This window comes from Beta vulgaris, chromosome 4, assembly GCF_026745355.1.
Source record: "Beta vulgaris subsp. vulgaris cultivar EL10 chromosome 4, EL10.2, whole genome shotgun sequence".
Taxonomy (NCBI): Eukaryota; Viridiplantae; Streptophyta; class Magnoliopsida; order Caryophyllales; family Amaranthaceae; genus Beta; species Beta vulgaris.
Genome location: NC_079205.1, coordinates 12,761,792 through 12,778,120, shown reverse-complemented (window position 1 = coordinate 12,778,120; position 16,329 = coordinate 12,761,792). Strand labels below are relative to the sequence as shown.

At 34.0% G+C, this 16,329-nt stretch overlaps 1 protein-coding gene and 1 long non-coding RNA gene across 3 annotated transcripts; one reads left to right on the top strand and one right to left on the bottom strand.

Moving 5' to 3' along the window:
- Positions 1-1,694: 1,694 nt before the first annotated feature.
- Positions 1,695-6,184, bottom strand: LOC104891485 (CASP-like protein 1B2). The gene is given in 4 exon segments (XM_010677182.4): positions 1,695-1,975; positions 1,978-2,065; positions 2,943-3,066; positions 4,741-6,184. Coding segments are annotated over 4 exon segments (606 nt in total). The 5' UTR covers positions 4,980-6,184; the 3' UTR covers positions 1,695-1,820.
- LOC104883230 (uncharacterized) lies at positions 5,481-16,077 on the top strand. 2 transcript variants are annotated; one of them, XR_008968962.1, is made up of 5 exons: positions 5,481-5,622; positions 9,407-9,465; positions 9,862-15,005; positions 15,088-15,132; positions 15,741-16,077. It is a non-coding gene; the product is annotated as an uncharacterized LOC104883230 (long non-coding RNA). The 2 variants fall into 2 exon arrangements; XR_008968961.1 differs by having other exon boundaries at positions 15,716-16,077.
- The last annotated feature ends 252 nt before the right edge of the window (positions 16,078-16,329 follow it).

Below are 16,329 nucleotides of genomic sequence, written 5' to 3'. Positions count from 1 at the left end.
TAGTAGTGCTCCCCAACACTTAACTCTAAGTGTTGCCACCCTCTATAATTATAAAACTACAGAAAGAAAAGATCCTCAAACATGTGCTTCTTATTCAAGCAATTTAGAGGATAATTACAATCATTGAATAGTTACTCAAACTGACTCGAACAGTGATATAATATGTGCCTTAGGAAATTGTTTTCAGCTTTTAAAATCTCCAAATTTTCTCTCCCTAAAAACGTGAAAAATAGAACTGAATTAATAATCCCTTTTATAGTCCATGGACTGATCAAAAATCCTTAAAAAAATATTTATCTTTTTACTCCTTAATTTGAGCGATAATACTTTTCTTTCTAGAAAATAAACTTTATCCTTTTCATCTTTATCTTCAATTCTAAAAAGATAAGTAAATCAATTTCTATCTTATATCTTTGATAACCAATGGATTTTCTTTTCATCTCATATTCTTTGTTTTAATTCGAAAATCCCTTTTCTCAAAACTGTTTTCGAAAATCTTATTTTTATCAAAAACATTTTTACTCGGTTTTTACCAAAAACACGTTTTAATGAAAATTCTTTCATAAATCGTTTTTATTAAAACTTTATCATTTTTAATAAACTTTATTTTCGAATTTCTATTTCCTTTTATATAGATATATAAAATTAACATAATTATTTATTTCCTTAACTCTAAGAAAATAATAATTATCCTAATTTTATATTTTTATACTTGGCACATAATATATCATTTAGTTCAAGTATATTATATTTTGCATATAGTAACTAAACTTAGGAATATAAACTTGGACTTCAATCTTGATTCTTCATTTCTTCAAAGTCTTTATTTATTTATTCCTTTCTCAACCATCTGTATGTTACAAACTTTCATACTAGAACATATTATATTATTTTTCATCATCAAAACTTAACATGCACATGCACATGCACAACAGATCTTATCTGTCCCTCAGCACACTGAACTTGTTCACAAGCTAGGAGTTCAGGACAACCCTTCCCTCACAGCTTGAAGGGGAGTATTAAGAAATATTTGTCAAAATTTCTTGTACTAAGTTATTTACTCTCAATTTATTAGCTAAATATCTTGTTTGTCCTATGTGCTGGAATATTCCTTGTACTGTACTGCCTTTTATGGCCGTTGTATTTTGTTGAGTCATGCTAGGTTGTATTTCTTTGTACTTCCTATATATAGTATTGTAATACCTCAAGTTCAATACACTAGTGAAATGCAGTAATATAGCTGCAAACTTCTCTCATTCTCTCTCTTTTATCTCTTTCTCACTCTATTCTAATTTTAATGAATCTTATGCATTGATCCTAATATACTTATCAATTAGTATGTACAAGTTTCTAGCTAGTAACACAAAGCATTCTAGGCGAGGAAGATCAAATGATAATTACAAAGAATGAAGATTTAAAGATTGGGTTCTAGAGAGAAACTAGTATCGAGGTCCTGTAAGAAGCTACATTTGACTTCCTGTATAAAGAAACTAACGCAGAAGAAATTGTCTTTATGGGATTTCATATCCAGCTCGTGTGAAGAACTCATATCAAGGTCCAGTTACGTTGATGGACAATAAAGTGAAGAATCTAAGTTGAAAGTTCATGAAGAGAAGACATAAAGACTAAATATTAGCCAATTGCTAATTTTGGATCCAATGCCACATAATATATTAATATCATTAATCATAGACTTCCTAAATATGTAAGAACTTATATTCATTCACATATAATCACCCATGCGAGTACAAGGATACAAGATAATAATGAAACCTAAAAAAAAAACAACAAAGGCACAACATCATCAAAGCCCTTAAACATTACATTTGGATCGAGGCATCACTTTTGTTCTCAATTTTATGACGTTTAATAGTAGAGAGGAGAATAACAACGAGAAAGATAGCAAGGCCTAGGAATGAAGCTAGAATGGCACCAGCACCATGGCTACAAAAGGTCGCAAATTTATCACAAATTTGTTCCATTGTGCATGAGAATTCCCCTTTTTTGCTATCTCGGCCATATATGCAGCAGAAGTTGTTCCAGCGGATAATATAGCTAAATTTGTCTGCATTATTGGAATCAAAAGTAAAATGTTAGCACTGTATATAAGTTTTTCTTTTACATCGACTATTTTTGTTATGTTAAGGTGCTTCATATAATTTCAAAATGAATGTCAGGCAATGACGCAAGTTTTTTTTTTATTAAAAAAACAGGTAGCTGATATTGTAATTTTTTTTAATAATAAAGTAAGGTGAAACCTTGACGAGTCAAGGGAATAAAAGGGATCTCAACTTGCCAAGGGTGGGAATCGATCCTAAGAACTCATGGAACCGAGAAAAACACTCTAACCACTAGGCTATCCCTCACTCTCAGTTGATACTGCAACCTGAGTCAGACCTAGGCATTAAACATGAATATACTAGCCTGAAATAAGTAAACTCTAGTATCTCTAAAATTCTCCTAGTAATCATTTTAAAATAAGTGTGTTTTGAAATTAAGTAAGCAATTAAACACAACATTAGTATTATTTTGGTAATGTAATATAAAGTTTTCAGACCCCCTCAATATATATATTTATATATATATATATATATATATATATATATTATATATATAATATATATATATATATATATATATATATATATATATATATATATATATATATATATGAGAAGAAAAGTTCCAAACGATAAATGAATAGCTAATTGTTAAATATTTAAATTTTGAAATAAATGGGAATTTGTAAATGATTCACTTGGTACGCATCATATTTTCCATTACACATTTTAATATCTAATAATATGATGTGTAGTTCTTTTGAGTCTCCCCTTTATTAGTTCTTTGCCTTATGAACGTATAGAGTGGAGAATATAATAAGGTGTCAAATTATTAATGATGTATAATTAAAAAATATAGAGGAAAAAAAGATGAATCATTACTATATCTAAAATAGGGATAGCCATAAAGCGAACTCCTTTTGGATCGATCTTGTTTCCAAAGAACATTGCAACCAACACCAACAAGTTGTGCAACGTAGCCAATGCATTAGCCGCAACAAAGAATCTGGACGTGGGCAAAAAGTTATTAGTCCTTCAAACAAATTAACACAAAGGTCTAACAAGTACTAATAAGGAAAAAATAAGTTACGACAAGGTCTAACAAGTACTAATAAGGTTTGAAAAATTCATATAAGTTCTGTTCAGCAAAAAGAATTTGACACAAGCACAAAACAAGGTCTAATAAGTTCAGACAAGTTCTAAATATAGCCCTATTAATTCGATAAGTTGAGATAAGAAAAATTAAGTTGAAAATAACACACTCATAGTGTTTTAGTGTTAGAACAAGTCTCAAGTGAGATAAAGCTACACTAACTTGTAGTAAGACGTAAAATGCTACCTATAATAATAGTAAGGAATTACTTTTTAAAATCTAACAAATTACCCATTATATTACTGCAGATGATTGTAAGTCCACCTAATATAAAAATTAATGATTGCATTACTTAGGTGTACAGTTTATTCAAGGACATTTTAAGCAACTCAATTCTACATAAGTTTCAAGTTGATTAAATATAAACTAGGTTGTCGGTTGATTATATTTGTTAGCTTTTCCTGTATATATATGCCGGGAAGATTACTAGACTATAGACACATTAGATTCGCCTTAGACTGTTGTAATACTTGCACACTCTAAGGCGTGTCATAAAAACTGTTGTAACATGAGCCTTTAAGACTGTTGTAATACTTGCACATTCTACATAAGACTATTGTAACAAGAGCCTTTTAAGGTGTTAGATAAAAAATATATATAATGTCATATTTTTAAGGGATATTCCATTTGGTACCATTGAATTTTTGTCTTTTCCATTTGGTACCACTGTTATTTTAAAATTCCACATGATACCACTTTAATATAATATTAATCTTTATCATACCATTTTTTAAGTAAAATGTTAGTTAATGGTTGAACAAGAATACGATTTTGTTTGGGTTTGTATGTTTCTATTTGCAGTTGCAAAAATTTAATAAATTAAGATTTTAGGGTGTCGTTTTAACCCTTAAAGCTCTATTTTTCAGTTAAAAGTTTCATAAAAATGATCATAATATTCTATGTCTTTTTATTGTCAAATATGACCTTAACTTTGACCTTAACGACTAAAACGATTACTAAAACCTTAGCGCAAACTAAACTATGTAAATCGAAGTAAAACTCTAGCCTATTCTAACTTAAATTAACACTTTACTTAGTTGAATGGTACAATAGAGAATAAAATCAAATTATAGTGGTACCATGTAAAATATCTGAAAAATAGTGGTATTAAATGGAAAAGCCAAAAGTATAATGATACCAAATGGAATATCCTTTTTAATTATATTTAATTGAGACCCATCTAGGGAAATTAATCAAGTATACTCTCATAATCTTAAACAACTTGTGTCATTTCTTAAAAAAACTGGAAAACTAAAAGTAATTCCCGCTCTATTCCTTTTTTTTCCTGTTGTTTTTAATAAAAACTCGAAAACAAAAAATTGGAAAAATTAGTTTTCAATTTTCTATTGTTTTCTTAGAAAGATTAAAGAGTCCGAATTTCTAATGCTCAACTTAAAACAAACATAATTAACATGAGTAATAATAATATTTACGTTTATTATACCAGGTATATCATACAAATTAGAAAAATATAAAATCGAAAAAATGTAAAACTAAATGTAATACCAAATTAAAAATAAAACTCACATGTTTGCAGGGGTATCTTGAAACTTGGCGGTAAGTGTAGCTTTGACAGTACTAGTACCAATAGTAGCAACCACAAAAGTCTTGGTTTCTTTATTAAGGGCCATCACTATAGTAGCAGATAATGTGGCTGAAAGAGCCACCAACCTCAGTAATCCAATCACCATGCTTCTCCTCCCTATTTCTGATGATCTCAACGAGTTGTAGCCAAGATCCGACTTCTCAGCACCTGATTGAGCCATCAGATTTCGACGTAGAGCTAGCTAGATTATTGAATTTTCAAATTTATAGGTGATTAACGCTAATGATATTTGCTAATTCTAACTTATGTTCTTATATATAGTCTTATAATTTTGACTGTACATTGCTTGTTAAGAGAAGTTACTTTAAATTATGGTCCTGAATGTTGCACCAAACTTGTAAGTATAGTTTCTTGGGGTGGTATAACCATTTTTCATCCGATGGTAGTTGGGAATTTTGAGTTATCTACTATGGTTTATATCACAAGAATCTTGGCAGGAAAATAGATGAATTTAAATGTTTACTTGTGGCCCACGCGGACCTAGAAGGGGACTTGGGGTACAGCTGTATCCCCAAATTCAAAAAAAAAATCAGTTTAAAAAAAAAAAAAATTAAAAAAATTGAAAAAAAATCGCGCAGCGAGCCAGCGAGCGTTTCTTTCTTTCTTTTCTCACGCAGCAGACTCCTCTTTCTTCTCTCTCTTCTCTCTCCTCTCTCTCCTCTCTCTCTCTCACATAATAACGGCCGTCGGCCGACACGCCGCCCGCCGGTGGTCTAATTCGCTGAACTCACGCCGGTCGCCGGTGCCGCGGTGGCCTATTTCGCAAAACTCAAGCCACTGACGCAAATCGCAGCTTTGTTCTTGTAAGTTTTTAGTTCTTAGACTCTTAGTTCTTAGTTCTTAGTTTATACTTTTGTGTTTTAATTTCAGATTTTTCAACTTTTCTAAGTTTATATATTGTTAGATTCTTAATTTAATTGAATATTAAGATGTAAATTGTTGAATTTGAACATTGGTGATTAATTAGTTAGGGTTTATACTTTTGTGTTCTAATTTCAGATTTTTCATGTTATCTAAGTTTATATATTGTTAGATTCTTAATTTAATTGAAATATTTAGATGTAAATTGCTGAATTTGAACATTGGTGATTAATTAGTTAGGGTTTATATTATCAGAAGCATTTGGTGTTCCCTATGTAACTCAAATGTGACAGTTTGGACGTTCATGGCCGAGTTCACAGCTATCAGCATGAGAGCAGTATAAATCAAGTATGTAAACAACAACAGTATAGAACCAGAGTATCATAATTCATAGTGGATCCAAAGTTCCAAATGAAAGGAAAAATTGATAATAGAAAAGTCGGAAAGGATAGTGAAAGAATCATATTTCTAGTAAGATAAATACAAGTCAAGGTTTTGTAATCAATGTACCTCATCAGAGTCCTCGTAGTCATCATGCTCATCCATACTGACAGAATTTGCACCGAAATTAAAAGAGCTTCCGAAAACGAGTCCTGCATATTAAAAATAAATTCATCAACATCCTGGAAAACTAACCTGACCATTTTTTTATCGACTTTTGCGCGTCCTGTAGTCCCCCAGGAAAGAAAAAAGTTCTGCCTACGCATATATAAGTACTTCTAATGCTATATACTTCCTCTAACCCATTAGATTTCAGGAAAGAAAAAAGTTCTGCCTTCCAGAATTGGAACAATTTCAGGTGTCAGCCTCACCATTTTATAAGCCTGAACATATTTTTCATCCACAATCAGCGTATAATTTCACAATAACGCCAAATGTCGGATATCCACCACAAGCTCTTGAAATGAACTTAAGATTCCCTGTGGCAATCTTTCGGTAAAAATTACTATGATTCATTAGTAAAACATTATTACTTGTAAGCCAGAGGTAACATCATTAATGCTAATTTTCATATATTTCCCACAATCCTACTCAGCACATTTGCAATACTTGGTTTAGGTACTTGTATGTCTAACCAGTATCTTTTGCAGTCAGTAATGAGATGAACTGGAATCAAAACACAGAGGAATACTGTCCTCATTCGCATTAGAAAGAAGTCCAAGTTCAAGCATCTGTCATTTCACATCAAAACGTTGGTAGAACAAACCAAGTCAGATGGTCAATAAGCCATGAAACCTTTGCAAACCAATTAAATTCATAATCTTTGGCCCAGCGTAATAGAGACCAAAACATTATGACATCTATCTGACTCATTTTTACTCGTATATTCCCTCAAGTGGCTTGGGGTAATTAAGACCCATCAAACGAGTCTGATTCTGGCCTATAAATCTAATCCTATGAGTTTGAAGTGGTACTAACTTTTAGTGGCCTTTTGGTCTTTGGATATCAACTTAATTTTCCCCAATATAGTTCAAGTTGGATTCTACTCATTTTGGATAAAGAGCAAATTTACGCTAATTTTAGGTCGGCTCAGTCAAGCTGAATTTGTGGATTTGAAGTGCAACTTTCTAAGAAACTTTAATCATCTTTACAAATTTCAAGTTAATTTTGATCGGATTTTGCTTAGTTCTGGCTGGTTAAATAACTGATAACCTCAGCAAGATCCAAATTGTGCACCTCAAGAATCAACCACCATCTCCTCATTGATATTGTGAGCCACAAGTTAGCTTTTCATTTGCCCCAATCGTTATTGAATAGTATGCTATACTTGTCAACTAACTTCTTCTGTCTATATATTAGTCATGTGATCCCTAAATCAATACATAGGGAATGAATATAGTAGTCCCACCCTGCGGAAAAAGATTTTAGTTTTCCTAAAAGTATAATAAGAGTTGAATGATATACTTGATTCATCCTTACTTTGCTTATTCCACCAGTTCACTACTTACCACATTGATCACAATAACCATACTCCAAAACACAAGTTACGCATACATATTGAAAAGTAAATCCAGATTCCTGAAATTTCACCATAATGCCCAAACACCTTTGTGTTATACAATTTCGAGAGAAATTTTCCCCCACTCTATAAAAACCCAAACAACTTAAACATGATCTTCACTATGTTACCAAATACCACTACCTACATAAGTCCAGTTTCACAAGCTCTCTCATAAAATAGCCTTCACTCATTGGATTCTTGCCAACATGCAGAGCCTCAAGCATATCCGTGTTTCACAGCATTTATGTAATCAGCCTCACGTTAATATATATCAGACTAACATCAACCAATGGATGATCGTGCCAACAACTTTATAGTTGAAAAGTTACAGTGCATTTTCAAATAAATACATACTTGTTCATCTCTACTTGATTCATTTTCATTTCCTATCTATAATTTTCCAAAGTTAGCTTAAACCACATGGGAGTATGAGACCTCTTAACCTACCATTAGTGAAGAAAGCAACAATGAAGAAGGAAACACCCAACATTTCCAAATCAACTACCATTTCTAGTTTCCTACATAACTAAACCACAATTTAAGCATATATACTAAAGTTTCTCAGAAGAATTCTGCCACTATATTCCGAAACAAAACCCATCTGAGTTCAAATGTTGTTTTTACTTCACAAGGAAACTCACTTGCTAATTATGTTGGTTTCCAAATTGGCACAATATCACTATTATGCATTTTTCTGTGCAACATAATACTCCCTCTTTTTTTTTTCTTCCTTCCTATATAGAATCTTGACACAATTAGAGAGAATCTTCTAAATTCTTTTAAAAAAATATAGTTACGTGGATCTTGTTTGATTCGTCTGAGTACTGTGTTAAGTGTTAACGTTCAAAAAACCGTCTCAGCAAATGTGAAAAAGTAAATAATGCAACTAAAAAACTACAGAGTATGTTAGATTGTTAGTGTATGGACAAGGAGACATTATGCATAAACTTACAGCGACATCTTTACGGCATTTGATGAGGATACAAAGGTAAGGGGGCAAGGTGGAATCTTTGGAGGCTGGCGGAGAAGAGAGAGAAGAAGCAGCAGCAGAGGATGAAGATGGTCGCCATTGATGGTTGAGGTTGAGCTTCGGAAAAGAGGAGGTAGACGAGGAGAGAGAATGAAGAAGGCGACGTGAGTGCCTAGGAATTTGGAAACGCGTAGTGAAGGTAAGGTGTTTGAAGAAATGACTCAACGAAGCTCCCGACATTTTTCACTGTTTCAACTTTCAAGTTCAACTCCGAGAAGAATCACTACTGGGACACTGATATGGGGATGTGTTATGTGTACATTGATAACCTGGTTATTTTGACTTTTGAGATACAAAACCTTATCAATAGGTAGGCACTACTACGTAGAATAAATATTTGATTTAACGATACAAGAGGGTATTAATTTTCACATTTGTTTCAGTTAGGATACTGAACTTTAAAAAGTTTTAGTTAGGGTACTCAAAATGGACGGTCGTTACTTTTTGGGGAATTTCTGTGAAATGCGTCGTTTGGTGTGTATTCCTAGACGTGTGTGCCACACGAAACGCCACCTAATGATTAACTTTATTTAGGCGGTTTATTTGGCAGGTTTTATCAACTCTCTGTTTTCTCTATCTTCTTTCATTGTCCGTACTCTTTAACTCCTTATTTCCTTCTCACTCACTCTTTATTCAAATCACTACTACCTTTGTCCTCTTCATTTATATTCATTTACTCCATTTTTAAACATAGCATGTGGCCAGTATCACCACCAAGAAAATTCCCAAGAGTAACTGAGACTTCTGCAGAAGGTATATTCTTCTTCATTTACTCTATTTTTTTTACAGATCTTCATTTACGTCTTTTATTTTCCTTTTTGGTACTTTTTGGTTACCTTTTTTGTTGTTGTGCGTAACTGGAGTAAAAAGTAATGGTTTTTTTTCCTTTCTTGTTTAAAAAGTTGATTTTTGGAACTAGTTTAAGTTGTTTTTTATTGGATTTGTTTGTTTAATGTTAATAACGCTTAGGGTTTGATAATTAGGGTAAAGTTAGTAAATTGATTTTTTTCCTAATTGGGGTTTGGGTTTTGCAGAAGTAACATTTTGTGGGTGTTAATTGTGGTTGGAGTTGGTTTGTTAAAGTGAAAGTATAATTTTTAAAAATTAGGGTTATAGTGAATAATTTTAATTTTTTTTATAAATTACTAGGTATGGAAGCGTTACGCCATGCACACCCCTTATGTTCAAACCAAGACGTCCTAGTGACCCACATATTCACTAGACTAATGTGGGAGGATGAGCTCATGGTTGAGCAAACCTATAAAAAATGGAGGCTGTGGTGGAAACTCTGATCTTATGGTGGTGTTGTGTGGCTTAGCGAGCGTAGACAAACTGAGAAGTGGATATTGAATGATATAATCTACAACAATGGGAGGGACCTCCATGATTGGCTCAACAAGGACATGACGGTGTACTTTGATGGGTTTCTCCTATTATTCAAGGAGGATTGAAGAGGAAGATAGTTGGATTTTTTGCTTATTTTTGGGTGGATAGGTTATGGTGGTCGTTTTTGCCTCTGTCATAACTGTACTTATGGGAGAATGTACAGCCACGGGCTTTATTTAGGGTGGTTGTCACTGCTATGACAGTATTATTTTTGTTGTTGATATGCATGCAGGCTCCAAAAAAACCTAAGTATGTTGGTTATGTAATTAGTTGGAGCCTGCCAAATTTTGTATGAATGCTATATATGGGTTATTTATAGATGAAAGTATTTGAAGATTCTATAATATCATGTTTCACCATTCCTTGCACTTAATTTAATATATAAATAATAGTATGGCAGATTCTATGGAACCAAAACCTTGCATTATTGTGCATCATGGTGGAGAATGGTTTGTTAATAGTGACATTAGATAATATGGTGGTCAAGTAAGTTTGTATGAAAACTTACCCAATAATGTTGATGCTTCATATGTAAAACAAATCATAGAGAACTTGGGTTACAATGACATTATTAAGCTTCATTTTGTTGATCCTAGGAAAGACTTTAGTACAGGTATTAGGTACTTGGGCTATGCTAAGCAAATATTTGATCTATTTTTAGCACTGCTTTTACTATACAAGCTTGTACATATATGCACAGAACATGCAATAGTTAGGCCATTTGGGATGGGTAATGAAAGGAGTGGAGGTGGGTCAAGTCAGCCTAGTGAAGGGTCATTAGTGCAATTGTTGTGTGTTGGAGATGAGTCATTGGTTCCTGAAAATACTGGTCATACTAGAAATGATACTTATGTAGATATAGACTATGATACAAAAGGCACAGACGAGGATGATGATGAATTTGCACCTGCTAGAACCAAAGTGAGTGATGACAAGAAAAAGCAACAATCTTATGAGGAAGAAATAGATATCTTAAAGAGAGTATCTGCAAGTAAGGGCTTGACTGAGAGTTTGTTTGGAGGTGACTTTGAAGGAGATAGTGATCTTGACAATCCTAGTGAAGATGAAGATGAGGACTATGGGTACTTAGAAGCTCCACCTTCAAGAAAAAAGACACACAGTTCTAGCAAAGGGGTAGATGGAGAGGATGTTGGAGTTGACTGTAAGTTTTTTGTAGGTCAACAATTTGAAAATGCAAAGACTTTTAGAAAAGCATTAGTTGACTACTCAATTGAGATTGGGAGAGACCTACCATTCAGTAGGAATGACTGCAACAAGGTAGGGGGTAGATGCATCAACAAGGATAGAGGATGTCCTTGGAGAATTTGGGCTTCATTGGAGAAGGGGAAGAGAAACTTTATGGTGAAAACCTTGGTGCCCAATCACACTTGTGGAAGAGCCCCTAAAAACATAAACATGACAGCTTCATGGATTGCTAAAAATTATGAGAGTAGTTCAAAATAAACCCTTACATGAGGCTAAAAGATATAATAGAGACAGTCTGGCTAGAGTAGGGGATTAAGGTGAGCAGAGTTGTAGCATACAGAGCTAGGAGGAGGGGGCAAAGTTTGATTGTAGGCACTAGTAGAATAAATGTTACTTGCTGCGGTGGTATTGCTGCGGTTTTATCCATACGCAGCAATATATCACGTAAAAAGAAAAAGTAAAATATAAAATAACGATATTGCTGCGGTTTCGGCCTAAAACCGCAGCAATATTTGTTAACGCAAATTTTTTTTTTTTGAAAAAAGTTGACTATTTGACCAGATATATTGCTGCGGTTCTTGACAAAAACCGCAGCAATATATTAAAATAATATTAAAAATAATATTTTAATATATTGCTGCGGTTTTTAACAAAAACCGCAGCAATATTAAAAAATATTATTCTAAAATGCATATAAGGCGTATCAATTAGGGTTTGTTTTTCTTCCTTTACTATCTCGTGCGCCTCTTTCCCATTCAAATCTCACTCTTTCTCTTTCCTCTCACTCTCAGCCGTCTCTCATCTCCTCTCTCCTCACTCATCCTCTCTCTCTCCTCTCTCCTCTCTCATCCTCTCCCCTCTCACCTCTCACCTCCATTTTCGAACTCCATTTTCGAACTCCATTTTCTTAACCTCGAGTGACTAACAACGGAGACTCCTTCAGTCACCTCAACACCTCAATTTGGGCGCGACTCCTTCGGCCTCACTACCACACCAACTATCGCCACCACACCGACAAACAACGAAACCACCATCAACACCTCAATGCCTACCTTTCTTCGCACAACTCGTTTTAAGATTCATTCCAAAAAAAACCCAACACTCGTTCGTGTTTTCAGAGGTTGAGCAAATTTCACTTTTAGATCTCATGTTTTAAAAAATTAGAAAAAGAAAAAGGAAACTAAGAAATCACGACGTTGGATTATGGCGACAGTGAAGAGTTATCGGTGCTGACAAGATTCCAACGACGGTGAGATAAGCCATGGCGGCGAGCGTTCCTTGTGGATCGTTTTCTGGTCGTTGCTGTTTTGTTCTTTTTTTCATTTTTTCGTTTTAGATAGATTTTTTTCGTTTTTCGTTTTCCAGCGACTATCTTGTGTGTTCTTGTTTTTCGTTGATTTTTTATTTTATTCTTTTGTAATATTGATGTAATTACGTTTTAGATAGATTTTTTTTTCGTTTTTTTAATATGTTTATTGCTGTTTTCTGTTTCGTTTTTTAGATCTATTTATTGTGTTCTTGTTTTTCGTTGATTTTTTATTTTATTCTTTTGTAATATTGATGTGATTAGATTTCTCATATTTATATATTATTCACTGCGAATTTAATAGATAGTAAATGGGTGAGTTGTTGGTTTTAATATTCCAAATTTTCTTTGGCAAATGCAAAAAAAAAAAAAAAATTTACCTTTATCAGGACATATTGCTGCGATTTTGGCTAAAAATCGCAGCAATATTCTGAATTTTTCTGATATAAAATAATAATATTGCTGCGGTTTTAGCAAAAAACCGTAGTAATATATTGAATTTTTTCGATATAAAATAATAATATTGCTGCGGTTTGCGTTAAAAACCGCAGCAATATGTTGAAATATTGCTACGGTTAATAACCGCATCAATATATTATTTACCTATTGCTGCCCCCTTAATTGCTGCGCGGCCAAAACCGCCGCAATAGGCCAGTTAATCACCGCAGCAAATAGCATTTATTCTACTAGTGAGGGGAGTATATGGAGCAATATACCTTGCTGCCAAGGTATGCTGCAGAGATACAAAGAAGTAACCGGGCAAATACAGTCATAATTATGATGGATGGTAATGTTTTTGAAAGAATCTGCATTTGTTTTGAGGCACTGTAAAAGGGGTTCTTAGCTGGATGTAGGCCTTTTATATTTCTTGATGGTTGTTTCTTAAAAAGGACCCTATGGTGGACAACTTTTAGTTGTTGTTGGGAGAGATGGGAATAACCAAATGTTCCCGATTGCATGGGCTGTAGTAGAGGTCGAATCTACTTCTAGTTGGAGATGGTTTTTAACACTTTTAGGGGAGGTTTTGAGATCAAATGAAGGTGTTGGTTACACTTTCATGTCTGATCAGCAGAAGGGTTTATTGAGAGTTGTGTCAGATGTGTTTCCACAAGTTGAGACTAGTTTATATGCTAGGCATGTCTACTGTAACTTCAGAGGGGTGTTTGGTGGTGGTCTATAGTATAGGAAGCAGTTCTGGATCATAGCTAAGAGCACCACATAAAATGAATTTCTATGTAACATAGAAGAGATGAGGAAAATATCTACTGCAGCTGTTGAAGATCTTCTATATAGGAACTACAAGAAATGGTGTAAAGTCTTCTACACTCCTATGTCTTGTTGTGATAATGTGGATAACAATATGAGTGAGGTTTTCAATGCCTACATATTGAACTTAAGGCATAAACCTATCATAACTATGTTGGAGGACATTAGGGAGGGGTTAATGGAGAGGCTTCACAAGAAGAGGGATGAAATAGGTAAGAAAGAGATGTTAGTGTGTCCAAGAATACAACAGCAAGTTGAGAAGCACAAGATTTTTGCTAGGGGATGGAATGCATTCTGGGATGGGGGGTTCTGTTATGGGGTGAGGGAAGGGGCAACACAAACAAAATATGTTGTCAATTTGGATGTCAGAACGTGCAGCTGTAATGGATGGCGACTAAGTGGGATCCTTGCAAACATGGAGTAGTTGCAATTTGGAACAAAGCTGACCAACCAGAACATTATGTTAACCAATTCTTCACAAAACAAGGGTATTTGAAGGCATATGACTACTTGTTGGAGCCTCTAAATGGAGCAGAAGAGTGGCCTAGTGCAGAAACTTTGGTCATTGCACCAAAACTGAAGAAAGTGAAACAACAAGCGCCAAGTGAAGAGAAGGAAGGCAGTTGGAGAAGTTACAACTTCAGGGAAATTGAGAAGAACAGGCTCAGTAATGACATGCAGCCTATGTGGTCTTCAAGGGCATAACAAGAGAGGTTGCAAGAATGTACCTACAAAATCTGTGCACATAGGTGCAAGTGAGTCAAGTAGTAGCCGCCAGAGTGGGAGCACTAATGCACCCATGCACTATAGAGGTGTAGGTGTATACACCTACCCAAGTGGCTACCAAAGAGTTGCTACTCTCCAACCCCAACCACCACAGCAACCAACACCACAACAACCAACACCACAACAACCACCAAGTCATACAACACCCCAACCAATCAATCACCCAATCCCACATACAACACAACAACCACAAAACCCACCCATCCAAAGAAGAGTAGCATATTATTCAGATTATGAGGGTAAGCAGACTATATATTCATTCAGCCAAGACCACTCATTCAGTCAGTCACAACCAGAGAAGGGTTCACAAGTTTCACAAACAATGACAAGCCAAGCCTTACAGGTATGTGATTTGATTGAATCAGCTAACATTTTCTTACCTTATAATCTGTCCATGTATTCTGAATTAGTTTATTTATATTCAGGACCTAGCAATGGCTCAAGGATGCAAAGGCGACAATAGTTTAAAGGTAACTTACATTTAATTAATAATATGCTAGTACATAGCTTCATATGTCAATAAGAGTCCTAATATACCCTTTACATAGTTATATGGTACCATAAACAAACAAGGACCAAAATGAGTACAAAAATCCAAGCATTAACACTCATAAATTCACCTTTTTTCATTTTAAGCATCATATATTTTGATTCATTCTTCCTTGCCTTTTCATTTGTTGTCTTCAGATTATGCCTCAACAACATCACTTCACTTCTGAGCTCCTGTTTCTCCTCCATTAACCCCAAAATCACATTTTTCTGCCACTCTGTAGGCTCTTCAACATCACACCATTTGCATAACTTGCACCCCCTTGTATCAGTCTCAGCATCATAGTCAGGGCATGCTACAAACCTTCTACCAGGTTGACCCTTGTCCAGGCTCTGATTTTGGTTATAACAAACCCACAATGACATCTTTTGGGAATTAGGGGCATGGAACCATATCTATTTCTTGATATTATGCTGCCTAGGTGCACAAACTACTAAAAATTATAATTCACATTCGTAAAAGGAAGAAAACATTAACATTAGGTATAATGTTCCTTAATGCAGTTGCTTTGTACTTGATTAATTGAAGGTGATGAAGTTGATTTTTTTTGCTGCTGATGAACAATATCGGATTTTTTCGTGTTGTGGAAGTTGATATTTATGTTGATCCTGATTTCTTTAGAGATTGGATTTTTTGGATGTTCAATTATATCTGTTCATATGGTTCCATTTGAAATGTATATCTGATTTTATCACCGTTGAAGAATTTCGCTGTATTTTTTGAATTTTAGTATACTGAATTAACTGTCACTTTGTAATTATTACCACATCACATTTTTCTTTTATTTTTGGGGCTGATAACAGTACAAATCAAAGTTCAGTACCTTAAGGTAACGGTCGTCCATTTGAGTACCCTAACTGGAACTTTTTAAAGTTCAGTACCCTAACTGGAACAAATGTGAAAATTCAGTACCCTCTTGTATCCTTAACTCATAAATATTTGGGTAATCCATGGTAATAGGTTCTGGACACGAAAAATAGAAAAAGAAGTAAAATATAAAAGAATAGTATAATTATTTGATTAATTAAAAAAAGGAAAATTTGTCAATAAATATCATACTTTGAATACTTTTTTGAAATAAATATCTATATTGTTTGAAATTTAATATGAATACTAA